Consider the following 14,105-nt stretch of genomic DNA (forward strand, 5'->3'; position numbering starts at 1 on the left):
CATTCGTCGTATTTCTAATTTCTCAAAATTAACGTTAATTGATAGTGACAATGGACACTTATTGACTAAATCATTCCAAAGTAAAATATGAGGGTATTTATGAGATAAAACAATGTTGTTTTATTATTCTCGTAACTGCGAGATTGTTGAAACAAACATGGCGGCGTCCAGTGACGAGGTCACATGTGATGACTTTCTGGGTTTCCAGGTACCTGACAGCTCCATTTAGAACATTTTGTTAACGGTATCATTTGCTTCAAGGCATTTACATCGTACAAACTGCCAGTTTTGTTGTATATTATACAAATGGTCTTAAGTGTCAAATAACTGACTATTTACATTTTTGCAAATGCTTTCTCAACTACCCGAACGCGAATAATCGCTTGTATCCGATTCTAAATAGACAAATCGGAAGGCATCAACACGATAATGGGCATGGACCTTATGTTTGAGGAACTGCAATGTATTTGATGAATGACTAAGCCACTGAGTGAAATGGCATTGCAAGGCTTGTCTTGTCTTGGCTTACCACTCTGTGTACTGCTACACAGGCTCTTAAACTGTAAGGATTTGGATTTGTCATTTTTTCGGCAGTTGCACTTTCTTTTTAATGGGAACGCTCATCTAGATCCGATTTAAAATTCCGGGAATAATGCACTTTTTCGGATTTCACTTAGTGTAACATGGTGGATAGAATTCACTTGAAAAGCATGAAGTCAAGTTAAAGTACTGCCAGAAATGGAAGAAAAACCTGTTGTTAGGCTGTTACTCTGTATCCCTATAGTTTACACAATTGCAAAAAGCATATGTCGAAATAACCCACATCGCCCTAACTGGGTGTTCAGTGGGATGCATAATATGATATTCAGAAAAGCATATTTACTCGTAAAATCGGGCAAAACTCAGAAAAAATATGAATAGCTGCTGAAAACAATAGATCAGACTATAGATGGCAATTGGGTTGCTCAGCCAGGTATGACGACGCCCTGTCGACTCACTGGCATGGGGGATAAAGATATAAGCTGGCATGGAATGCACGTGCTGCCTACAAGCAGAAGGGGTCATCTCAAAGATGTTTCATGCTTTCACATGTGTGTTGAATATATCTTATCTATTTATTAAGTCTTACGTGTCTTTCTTTCATAACGTTTATGTTGAGATATGTAAAAGTGTATGATACCCATAGAATATCTTAAATCAGCCATCGTATTAAATGTTTCAAAATATATAGGTGGCATGACCACCAGAAGATCGACAGGACTGGATATTTGTTATGACATGCTGTTTATTTCCCTAAGTTTAATTGCCCTAAAGGGTTATTTTATCTTAGCTTATATCTTTATCCCCCAGCCCGACCCCAACCACCGTCTGCGAGACCCTCTCAACATATAACGGATTAGTTATGTTCTAACATGGTCCATCACTGGAGTCAGACTCCAACGTGGAATATGTCAGAGGTATGACGATGGGTCTGACACGACTGACCTCGATGCCATCACTCTGTTACTAGGCTGCCTTGATGCCCAGGACATGGTCCTTTGCCTTTTGCCATACTAGTGGTGTAATTCTGGCAAATGATGCATGGATAAGATCTTTGACCTCGGATGTGCTGTGACTGGCTACAAAGGCCTTACAGTTAGCCTGGATCAGCTCAATCGGATTCAGCTCACAATATCTCTCTGGAATCTGCAAGACAATATGGCCATGCTGCTGTGCTATCGTGTCTGATCTGTAGACCTTACGTTTCCTCTGCTGTCTGATTTTTTCCATGAGCTGTATTTTGGTTTCTGGATGTCTAAAAGACACCTTGCACGAGGTCAGAAATTCTTGCATTTGAGTCTTACGGTAACTCATTTGTGGGGTCACTGTTTCTGGTACACTGAGGTTATGATAACTGGCGTTATCCATAACGATAGAATTGTCCAGACAGGGTAGGAGCTGACATTCCATCCAGTCAAGGAACACCTCACCATTCATGTCCTGGTGATAATCGGAATCACGTGTACCAGATGAGGCGTTTACCTTTACCAGATGGAATGGTTTGGGCCTTTTTGCATGAACCATCTGGCGGTAGCCACATGTAATCTGTGGAGTGATTTTTGTTCACCTAGGTCTCATCGTAGTATACTATCTGAAAACCCAACTCCTGGTTTTCGGCGATGCTTCTGAGATGGTTTGACCTGAGGGTGAGGATTGAATACTGTTCACGAAACACTCCACGATCATCTCCCCATTTTTTTTACCTAAACCCCATTTCATGGACAGCAGTGAGTTGTTCCAGATGCATTAATGGTATTATTGATCTCTTCCCTGATGGTACAGAAGGTTGGTGGTATCTTCCTGTCATACAACTTTTATACTGCCCTCCTTATGATCCCCTTATCAAAGCTATCCAAATTGTGTGTGCGTCCTGGTTTTGCTTTTGAGACGACCCCTCCTACCTGTTTGTTTATGGTAGGCCCAGGGCTGCACTAGTTCTAGGACATATGCTGTCATATCAAAAGAGAGGTTTCCCCCTGTCCCTCTCCTGACATTAGCAATCAGGGTATCCATATCAAGAGCCATGCTTGTGATTGCACAAAACACAGTGTGAAATATAGTGATAGTGAGACTCCATGGTAGCTACAGTATTAAAGTTATTATTTTTTATGTCAGCTATTGGTTATAATGAACCTAAGTCTAATTTCAAAATGGCTATTTAAAAAGTGTCCTTTGTCATGGTCTCTTCCAAATAAGTTGCTTTGGACCGTAGTGCTGATTTCTGCACTAATCTCTGCTCAGTAAAGTCCTTTTTTGTACGTTTCCTATCTCCCTACCACTGAGACTGTAGTTAGGCCAAACTTAGTTTAACAGATATTTCACACTTTCACATATTAACTACATAAATTGTAGATATAAATGTGAAAAAAAGTTTTTTTCTATTTCCGACAGTACTTTAGGTGCCTTCATTAATCATGTTAGTAGTTAGTGCTCAAATCTGGATACAAAAGTTTCATGTTTCCTCAACTTGGGATGGATTTTTTCAGTTAAAGGTCACATAAACCCTAGGGGGTACAAATACATAAATCACTAACTGGCATCGTTATAAATGAAACCCCGTCATTAAAACTACTCATTTCGACCTTTAATTGACTTAAATCGACCTTTTTGACAACAGTGCACAATTCTCACCCGCGAACGAAATTTCAACCAATCAGAGCGGCGCGCGTCTGTGACGTCATATGAGGAATAGCTTTGAGGGCCGATGCAGAATTCATCTACATTTTAGGGGTTAAATTATCATGTTTACAGGCTTGTATAAACCTGAAATCGTGACAATTGTTGTGGAAAAAATGAAAGCTATATGTTCTCACAATCTACTGTCATTTAATTTTGTCTCCTGCTTCGCTTAGTTTCGAAGTTACAACTTGTTTTCATAGACGATTCTGTCAAAATCGATTGGTGTCAGATTAGGCCCTATTTGTACAATGACTGATCTAAATTGATCCCATTTCTGTGTTTTTACCTCGATATTTAATCATGTCATGTAAAATCTGTTTGTATTCTCAAAACAGTGTCGGCCCATAAGTTTTCACATGCAATACAGCAATTAATACTCCCTTGTTGTAACCCGTGTTAGGTGGTATAAACCTACACATGTTATTTGTCATCATTCCCTTGATGGTCAGTTAATGAATTTATAACAGGTATAATTAGTGGTAACACACTTAGATTACCCGACAAAGGTTCCCATTTGGCATTTCTTGTGTCTGGAGTAAATATTCAACATTATAAACATCGATCAAAGGATTAACCGATAACACGCTGATTGATTAATTACTTTTATTTTACACAGCGGAATTGTCAAAGGTAGTGTTTATGTATGTAGATTTACTAATCTATACTGAATACACTCTGCCGTGGTCGGTGTAGTGCGTGAAAAACAACGTGCTCGCTCAAAGGATTAACCGGCAATACATTGATTGATTGCCCATTATTGGCTAACTAAATTACTGTTTTAAAGAAAGGCGGACATTATGCAATTAGTTGCCAGGTGTGCTATCTTGGGTGACCAATGAGACTATACACCAATACCTGAAAAGATTGATCACTTTTCAGGTATATTAAACTGTTAAAAGACACATCATTTGGAACAGTTTTGTGGATATTGATGGATACATTCCTCGAACAAGGTAATGGCCTGATATTGTTCCTATAACTTTAATCTGTTTTAATTTTAATATTTGCATTTGTTTTTATTCATTTGTCGTAGCATTCAACAGAATCATTGTTTTCGCCCGTGAAGTGTAATGAGACAGACAACATACACTAGGGTGTGTGTGTGCGAATTATGATTCACATTGGCAAACTATAAAATGTCTAGCTATTACAGTTCTGTTATAAATTCATTATAAGTATCAGCAGATCGTCTGCTTTTTATTTAGTTTTAAAATGCATACAAGTATGATCACAAACTAATTAGGATTATAAGACCAAATATAAAGACTATTACATTGACTAGTATCTACATACTGGTGAGTGGACATTAACCATGTGAATGTAGCAAGAAATTTATCGCAAGAGTATTGTAACTTCGACCCCACCTCGCTTCCATGGAAGAAATCGTTATGTTATAAGTTGTGTCATCGCGAAATCCGTTTGGTTATGATTCCAATACATATTTAACTACTGAGTAGAAAGTAGTTTTGATTTTCTAACTTGATGAAAACAAACTATAATCTCATTAATTCTAACAGACTTTACGATTTTCAAAATGGCGCCCTGTCGGAACATCCGCCAGTCTGAGGATAAATGCTATTTAGATTTGTTTTCACCGAGTTACAAAATCAAAACTACTACTGGTAGTAAAATATGTATGTTATTGATGGCCAATAGGATTTTTGCATGACATAGAGTATAACATAACAATTTCTCTCCTGGCAGCGCAGGTGGGTGTCAATATAATACTACTTACAATATTATTGTTACTTCGACCACAACCTCACTTCGAGGAAGAAATCGTTATGTTACAAGTTGTGTTATGGGAAATCTTTATGGCCATTTATTACCCAAACCTTTTTGGCGGACTTGTACCCAAATATTGGAAAACCTAAACCCATTCATACCAAAACACATACTGTAATCGTAGTTATTTTTGCGTGGGACTAATTTTCGCGCTTTTAGCGCACAAAGATCATGCGTCAAAAATCATACCAAGCGAAATATTCATGGTCAAGTCATGACAAATAATCAAGTAGGAACAACATGCAATTTGTTTATTCTCTCAGATAACAACATCTAAACAATATATAAAGGAATAGAGGCATATATATTAGTAGTAGTGATCACAATCAGCAAATGTTTGTTATCAGTTTGTCAGTTAATTGATAGCTGATTACTCCTAATCACAAAATGAACGAAGCTCACTTATGTCAGTCACAAGTCACAATGTTGGCACAAGTATAATCCCACCTCTTTCTGATTGTTTTAGTAAACACGATTCAGTTATGGCGGCTAGCTTTGATCACTGCATGTCTATCGGTTGGGAAAACCTTGTGATGGATACCATCACTCAGGTGTTTGAAATGCAGGGAAAAAACAACTGCGCTAACAGGTCTTTTGTTAACTTTCCGCGAAAATTGCACCCTGTGAAAATATATACGATTACAGTAGTTGTCTCTTACCAATCAAAGTAAAACTGTACCCAATGAAAATATATATAACTTAAATAATTGTTTATCTTCTAAACTGCATCAATTACCTAATGACATTATAGTAAAATAGTGACCACCATTATATTCAATGACACAGAAATGTTTGAGCCTGTTGAGACGTGGTGACCTGGATGTGTTTACGACAGCTTCAGGTCATTCACTTCTGTAAAGACAACATGGGCTCCTCCTCTGCAATATGGATACAAGTTGATGCAACAACTTGTTCTCCTGTATCTTATTGCAACCAAATGTAGAGGGAGTCATCAAAAGTTGAACATGCGACATCATGGTTTGAGAATGGCAAAGATTCAATTTATGAAGCACATTCACCATGCATTTTTCACTTGTACTTCTCAGGAAGCGTTAAAGAAGTGGAGGTTTATCGATGACCGTATCATCTATGCCCTCAACACATCACTGCCCACAGCTTCTTTTGCAGCAGAAGTGAATGCAACCAGTCAGTGTAAACATCTTTACAAACAGGTACAACCCTTGGTATATGTATGACTTTAATCTATAGTCATCTCTGCTTGGCCCTGGTATAGAAGTGGTTTGTAGTAGGAGAGGACTTACTGGATTAATCAGTCATACACATGGTGTTATCATAAACCGATGATGCAGATCGTTGCTTGTAATATCAGTCAGTGGACTGATTACTTGACAGATCACCATCGTGTAGCTGAAATATTACTGTAGCCAGGCATTAAACAACCCAAGAAACTAATCTTTGAGAGTATAAGCCCTTGGAGAGGGCATAGAATCAATGGTGCAGAGTTACTCCCCTTAGATGTTCTAGGATCTTCTGATTGTGTGTTGTCCTGGTTTACTTCAGGCTTTCTCTCATATTTTGTTTTGAATTCTTCTATTTAGTTAGTTGAAACGTATGATGGCCGAGAACAAGCCATTAAAAAGTGTGTGCGTACAGTATCAGCAGTAGTTGGTGATCTCCAAAATCAGAAAAAGGCGAACCCGGACAATGCTGAAGTCATGAAGAGGCTGAGCAAGGAGAGAACCAAAGTGTGTACATAGTGTTTAATACAACAATTGCTAGTGCTCTCACTGTGGCTGATTGTATAATCAATTCTGTTACATGAAAGGAGCCTTGTGGTGGAGCCAATTTTTCTGTCCTGTTGGCAAATTGCTAAAATGGCATTTACACACTCACTCAATACATGAACACTCCAGTTCCAGAATGATTATTTTGTGCAACATCAAAAAACTTATTGACATTTGTTTTTCCTTCTGGCTTACCTTTGACATTATGTGTAATCAGCAATACAAATTACTGGTAATCATCAGACTAATGGCCTCAAAAGGCCTGGTGTTATGAAGACAACCATTGGCTCTTCCAATTAATTCCTTTTCACAGAGTACTATTTAATCCTCTCCATGACATCTATTCAATAGTCCGATGAAGTTATTTGCAATTCAAGGGGAGCCTGTTTTCTTTCCAGCTGCGTCTCATGCAGGCTGAACTGAACGTAGAAGAAGTACTACGGGACCGGAGTATGAAAGTAGGTCATAGTCAGTCATTTCGTGTTTATGTATGTTTGTTGACACCTCATATAATAGAGCATATTGACAGAATTAACAAGGTTTTGTTTGCTTCTTGTTGAACGGCACATATTCCAGCTTTATGGCAGAGGTAGGTAAATAATCATGTCAGGGCCAAAACGATCCAGTGATAAACAGCATGAGCATCAATATAAGCATGTGGTATATGATGCACGTCAACCAGGTGAACAATCCTGGCCACTCTATCCCATTATTTGCCTCTTACGACAAGCATATTAACAAGTAATCAAGCAATGTTTATATGTATCAGTCTGATCCTTGTTTCTCATTAGCCCTGTGGTTCTTGGACAGAAGATAGATATGCTAACACCTGTCTGTACAATTCACCCATGCTTGTTGTAAGAGACGATAAAATTGATTGGGTGGTCAGACTCAGTGACCAAATCAAAGAAGTGGTCCAACTCTGTGACTTCGTCGTTAGCATGTCATGAAACTCGTCATCATGGATCATTGTTCACTATGTCAATCACTGGATTGTGCGGTCAAGACCCGATTGTTTATTGTCCCCCGCCGCAACGCGGAACGGGGGACTACGCGACCGGGGTACATTGGGGGATTATGCAGACACCAGTTTATTTGGGTGACCTTGACCTTATCTTCAAGGTCACCACGACACTTTGACCGCTTTTCAAACTTATTTAAACGCGATATCTCATAAAACATTGCACCCAATGTTTTCAAGTGTGTTGACAGCCAACATTGGGTGATTATGCAGACACCAGTCATTTCAGTCTTCTTGTATATGACCAAAAAATAAAAAGTAGTAAATATAGATATTCCATTCTTTAGCGGCTGGGGACATTGCCATGTCAGTGGCAAACACTTGTTCAGTTTATTACTCAGGTATTTTCTTGACCTGTTACAAATGTAAAATATAAATTCTTGGTTGCATTGTGAGTCATAGCGTGGCCTATTCGTCAGTAGCGCTAGCTTACAGGGTACATTCTTTCTTTCAAGCAAACCTTGCATGGAGAGCAATTTAGTTCTATTCCTTTCAAAACTGTTGTATTTTCTGTGAATCTGTTGTTTATTTTGTTCTCGAATTCGTGATTGATGGTAAGCTCTTCTTTTTTCCAGGTATTTTATGAACGATGTCGGACAGCCTATAGGCCTCCTTCTGCTCCGATAGTATGACAACAGTTTACATAGAGTGTGAAAGTGTGTGCCAGTCAGTCACCCAGAATTTTACCCAAAGACAGAGTACTAACCTTTATAGTTAAGGAGTAGAGATAAGTTTGGGAGTTGTTTCTTTTGCTGCCAAAAGATGTTGCGATAGACAATTGTTAGGAAGCATTAATTTATAATAGATACATTTTTGGAGCAGTAATTTGTAATCATGGAAACACTGATCTTTACTGTGTAGCAATGACGAGTCATGTACAAGAAGTGGATGCTAGTGATGTATCAGGGAACTGTGTATTTTTATTGTGTGTCAGTAATAGTGACAGGTGAGAATTATCAGTGAAAGCTGTCTTCTTCATTATGTTTCATGTTTCGGTAAGTTCTGCAAACACAATATACATCTGACTGAGCATAAAATACATGTATTGGAAGGCTCTAAGCATCTCAACATTCAGACAAATCTTGTATGTCAGGCCAGTGCTGATAGACTACCATAGTTTGCTGCCATCTGTGCAACTGCATGGAACTGTAAATATTGAATCAATTTTATCTAGTACTAGTACTTGGTATTAAAAGTGCATTTCAAAATGAACTATCAAAATAAATGAGAATATGTACTCAAGTAATGTGTGAGCAAACTGTGAATTGTTCAACTTCTGAGCTGACATTTTTCATAACATCATAAACGATGTGTGTCACATCCAAACGTACTACATGGGCAGTGTGTGAATGCCGCCTGTATGATTATTTCAGTTGGGCTAAAGGTTCTGATCTGGGCTGGTGATTGACATTTGGTTGTATGTTACAGTTTAACACATTACAAGCTGTGTTACTGAACAAACTTTGACTACCCATGTCAACATTGTGGGGATGAAAATAAGACTTGCATTTTTAAGCCAGGAAATTTGAAAGTTTTAATTATTGTTTGTGGGTAGCTTGTACACCCTGCCTGTAATATGTTTAAGACTATTTAACACATTGCACATGATTATCATTTTGTGGTACATGTTTCGAGTAATTGTCTACAGTCAAAGAGAAGTTTAGACCTATTCAAATAGAGAGCGTGCATGTCAGGAATGCCTAAAATGTGATAGACCAAGAGCAGTCTGTGACCAAGAGCAGTCTGGGGTATATCCATGGCATGTGTAAACCAGATGTGAAATGTACCCTGGCTGAAAGTGTGGGTATCAGTGTGACGGGTCCATACTCCCATGGGTCAGGTATAAGACGTTACTGTGTACTAACATAGTGTACTTTCATTCATCAGCTTGTGTCATATTGATTGAATGGAAGATTGGAAATGTATTATACTAGAGAATATATTTGTGATAAAAACAACTTGATTCTGTTGTCATGTTATGAGTTGCCACAATGTGGAGAAGTCCATTGGACTAAAGCTGCGATGGGTACCTGATGATGGAATGGGTACAGATGGACTCAAGTCCACAAGGAGGGAGAGATAACTCTAAACAAAAGTTGTTGCCAGAAAGATAACCCTTGTCAATATTTCACTACCATTTCAGCCCTTGGGCTGATATGACAGGTGAAAGGGAAACTGTCATATCATAACCATTTTATCATATACTACATCTGTAAATATTGAGACAGTAAAAGGACCGAGCTGAAGTACTTTATGATAAGTTTCAAATCACCTTTCATTTTTTTACGGTGTCGACATTCCTCATACTATCGATGGATTACAAAGTATCTGTTTCATTATCTGTCCTGTCCCGTAGTCCTGATGTCAACTGTGTTTTCATTATTTAAAATTTCGTCTAACTCCATGATTCTGCCAGCAAGAGCAGCCAAACCATCGTTGCCAAGATCAGAACTCATACTTCCACCATTTCTTGATGGACAGCAACTGAAGCAGACGGTGCAAGGGACATAACTCTAAAATAAACTATACTCCATCTATTGAAGCAATCTATTGAGCCATTGTGTGTATTCAATCCGTACCAGCTTAGTAGCTGGGCAATACGGCTGATATGGATTTTGGGCCCTTGGACTGATATGGCTGATATGCATTTTCGGCCCGGGTGGTCAGTATGGCAATATGCCGATAGCCGGTATTGCATGTGCATAATGGTCCATATTATTCAGGTATATGTTAATAATGGTTTTCATAGTGCTAGCCCACAATCAGTTTAACACAAATACCAAACTCAAACAATATACCACCTACAACTATGTTTGAGTTCTCCCATAATGCAAAGTGACGAGCCTCCAAATTAGCATGTTAAAGGACCACCATTGTGAAATATTACCTCACAAAAACTTACAATGTTTTTATTCTCTCTTATTGCATCATTGTGCTCACAACATTATACTGACAACAAAACAGTCAGTGTGAAGGAAGGTGACAATACATTCATATAATATTGAGATTAGATCAGTCTTCAGTACAGAGCTGATCTGATTTCAATGAGATAGAGATTACACATACATGATACTTGACCTACATTTGTGCCATAGTCAAAGACGGAAAATAGCTTTCAGATGGGTAAGACACTGAAATGGCTGTGAACATCAACTATAACTTTCACAGTGATGAGAAACAATGGAACAGAATCTTAAAGGGCTGTTCTGATGCAGTCCTTACAAAGAAAGTACCAAACCTCAAGCTTACTCAGCTCTGCTTGCCATATTCTCGAGAAAGAGACCGCCATATAGCTGGAATACTGCTGAGCACGGCATTAAGCAAAACCCACCAACCAAACCAACTGGGAGAAAGGTATATGCTTCAGTGGTCACACCAGTTGGGCAAGCTTCTCATGTGACCAGAAGTTTGTAAACGAAAGTACGGATTTTGAAATAATGAGGTTTTAGGATATTTTCTGAATGAAAATAAAACATGAAAAACAATATCTTGAATGGACTGAGTAAGCTGTGGTGATGTGGCAGAGGTACGTGGGCAGCCACAAGAAACTATGGGAAGAAGACTGTTTAGCAACATGACTGGTTTAATACAGTTGTAGCATTTAACTTGTATGTTTTGATAAACACTTTCTTCTAACCCACTCAAGTATTGGTTGTTTTTTATAACTCATTAATAAGAAAAATACACAAGTTTTCTATTTCTCAACAAAAACATGACCAAAGCCAACTATTGTACAACGTCAACTTTACTGTGCAGATCTGTATGTTTCAGTTTGAATCATGCATGAAGTGAAGGTATGACGTCACTGCAGGACGTTTTGTCATGCATGATTCAAACACAGACAGAATGATTGACAAACTTTATACATGTGTGCCTTTAACACCCATTATTCACAGAGTTTTGCAAATCCAGATGGAACTGTTTGCTATAAAATATACTCCTCAAAAGAAGTCAAAGAACATCCAGTGTTTTCCAAAGAATTCTAGTTAGTAATGCCCAACCTTCACCTGTTGGTGTTCTTCAACTTAGTTTGATTTTGTTAGCAATCTTGTAAATAACCGAGTCTGGACCAGACAATCAAGTGATCAACATCATGAGTATTGATCTACTTGGTTGGGATACGGTGACGGGTCAGGGAGCCTGACCAGCCGATCCCGTAAATCACCTCCTACAAGCATGGGTATAACTTGTTTTGAGAAGTATATGACCATCATATGATCTCATTACCATCACTAACAAGAAGAGCTGCAAAATATAAACCTTTTTATTATTGTTATAAATATCTATTGTTGTATATTGTGGTAAAATCAGCTTTGGTCACACTGATCATGGAACACCATCCATGATTGTCATTTTTGGGTCAACACAACACCTAGAACAGGCAGCTTTGAACACTTACAAAATATCATGATAGCCAAAAATGACTCACGGAGATACATGTATATTTCATTTCCGTTCATCTTACCATGGTAATATATAACAGATCTGTAACTTTAGACCTAGAATTCAACACACCTATTCTCAATTTGTTTTGTTCTTAACTGAACCTTGTTCATTATCCTGTCAGGAGATAATGAGACAATAATTTGTGGAGTATGTTTATGTTTTCTTGTCATCTCCTTCTTCTCTCAGCTTCTTCTGCCACTCCAAGGACTGTCTAGATATACTCTTGCCTTCCTTAGCCTCCTTCTTGCCAACATAGATCATTAGAAAACATGCCATGATTGTCGCAGCTCCCATTCCCAAGTTCACACGAATTCGGAACCAGTCTCTGGATTTCAGAATCTGAGAATGTCTGAAATTGGAAAAAAAGTATTACGTTATTTCGAAATCGATAAGAATATTTTTTGAAGTTGTATCAGTGAAGACAGACTTGACTTATGGATTTTTTAGTCAAGCATCGTTTTTGGAGAGGTTGTAAAGCTACTGTGTACTTGGATGTCTTCTTGAAAGGACATTACTTTATCTAGTATTTACTGCAGTTGATAAGGCAATATATACACCAAGTTCTACTACCGTATAATGGACAATGTTTATTAACTTGATTCACATTCATAAGGATTATATCAATATTTATATAAGATATGCCAGTTTTCATTTAGCCATTGCAAATTTGTGGTGTTTTGAGTTCTTTAAATAATCGACATTGAATGAAGGTCCAAATGACCCTGCAGTCAAATATAATTTTGCATCAATTTGTTAGGTGTGAACTAGTTTTACTGAACATTATTGTCAAAGACATAAATTGGTGTGACAGTGACTGATTTATTTTGATAACTGATCAGCTGGGATGATCCAGACATCAGTTCATGAGTTTACAACCATGTTCTGAAACAATTAAAGTGAGTAAGTATGGTTTTATGCCGCTTTTAGCAATATTCCAGCAATATCACTCTACCAATGTGGGGAATTGAACCAGGCCCTTCCGTGTGATGAGCGAACGTTTTAACCATTATAGACTACTGCTTTTCTTTCAGGTGTATTTCTCAGTATGAATGTACCAGAGAAGCGGATGTTAACTGTTGAAACATACAACATATAGTGAGTGAGTTTGGTTTTCCATGGCGGAGGACATCTGAAATGGGCTTCACACATTGTACCCATGTGAGTAACCATAATGGTTTTCAGCTTGACAAGCGAGCTCATTAACCACAAAGCTACCCCCATGCTCCATTCAGTGAAACAGATGTTAACAAATTGTACAACAGATATGACTTACGACACTTCTTTAGGCACTGCCTCCACTGAGGGATAGACCTTCTGGAGAACTAGAATCCTTTTGTCCAAATTGGAAGGACGATGTGTTCGACCTACTGGTCCTGGTCGACCTGAAAAATATGGCACCTCTATCCTAGAATTCTGCACAGTCATGTGTCTAACACACAAACGCCACTGACTATATAGTTCACTAACCAGCTGTTATAGGGTAACAGAGAAAACCAGATATATATTTAGATAACATTGAAAGACTCGACTGTCAGTAAACCAGAATACTTCAAGGCATGTTTGAACAGTAATAATAATAACAACAACCAAATGGCATATACATACCAGCATTTACATTCTGGCAAAACGATCGGCCTTGATCTTGACAGCTCCGAGACGTGGGAATCAATTCACGACATTTCAGCACAGTCGATTTATCTTGGACTTTGTAACATCTTGAGCTGACTAGCTGCAGGAGATCTCGTGCCCATCTTCTGGAGGGTGAGTACAATGCCATTGGAGAGGTGACGGAGACAAGCAGAATCTATGTACGACCCCTGTAAATCGGTCCCTTGTAAGTCGCGTTGACTGACCTCCAAACGTGAGCGATTGAGTTTCCGGGGAATCCC

General features: G+C 38.4%; 2 protein-coding genes across 2 annotated transcripts; one reads left to right on the top strand and one right to left on the bottom strand.

The window, feature by feature from the left end:
* The first annotated feature begins 154 nt into the window (after window positions 1-154).
* Window positions 155-9,733, top strand: LOC124290551 (protein MIX23-like). Its single transcript, XM_046727302.1, has 5 exons — window positions 155-208; window positions 6,051-6,176; window positions 6,564-6,710; window positions 7,148-7,207; window positions 8,346-9,733. Exons 1-5 carry the CDS (start codon window positions 158-160, stop codon window positions 8,400-8,402), a joined length of 441 nt encoding a protein of 146 aa, XP_046583258.1. The 5' UTR covers window positions 155-157; the 3' UTR covers window positions 8,403-9,733.
* A 932-nt stretch (window positions 9,734-10,665) lies between these two features.
* LOC124290550 (UPF0389 protein GA21628-like) lies at window positions 10,666-14,091 on the bottom strand. Its single transcript, XM_046727301.1, has 3 exons — window positions 13,822-14,091; window positions 13,490-13,598; window positions 10,666-12,565 (listed from the first exon to the last, which is right to left on the bottom strand). Exons 1-3 carry the CDS (start codon window positions 13,991-13,993, stop codon window positions 12,370-12,372), a joined length of 477 nt encoding a protein of 158 aa, XP_046583257.1. The 5' UTR covers window positions 13,994-14,091; the 3' UTR covers window positions 10,666-12,369.
* Window positions 14,092-14,105: the final 14 nt, after the last annotated feature.

This window comes from Haliotis rubra, unplaced genomic scaffold, assembly GCF_003918875.1.
Source record: "Haliotis rubra isolate DU_JTF1 unplaced genomic scaffold, ASM391887v1 Scf47, whole genome shotgun sequence".
NCBI lineage: Eukaryota > Metazoa > Mollusca > Gastropoda > Lepetellida > Haliotidae > Haliotis > Haliotis rubra.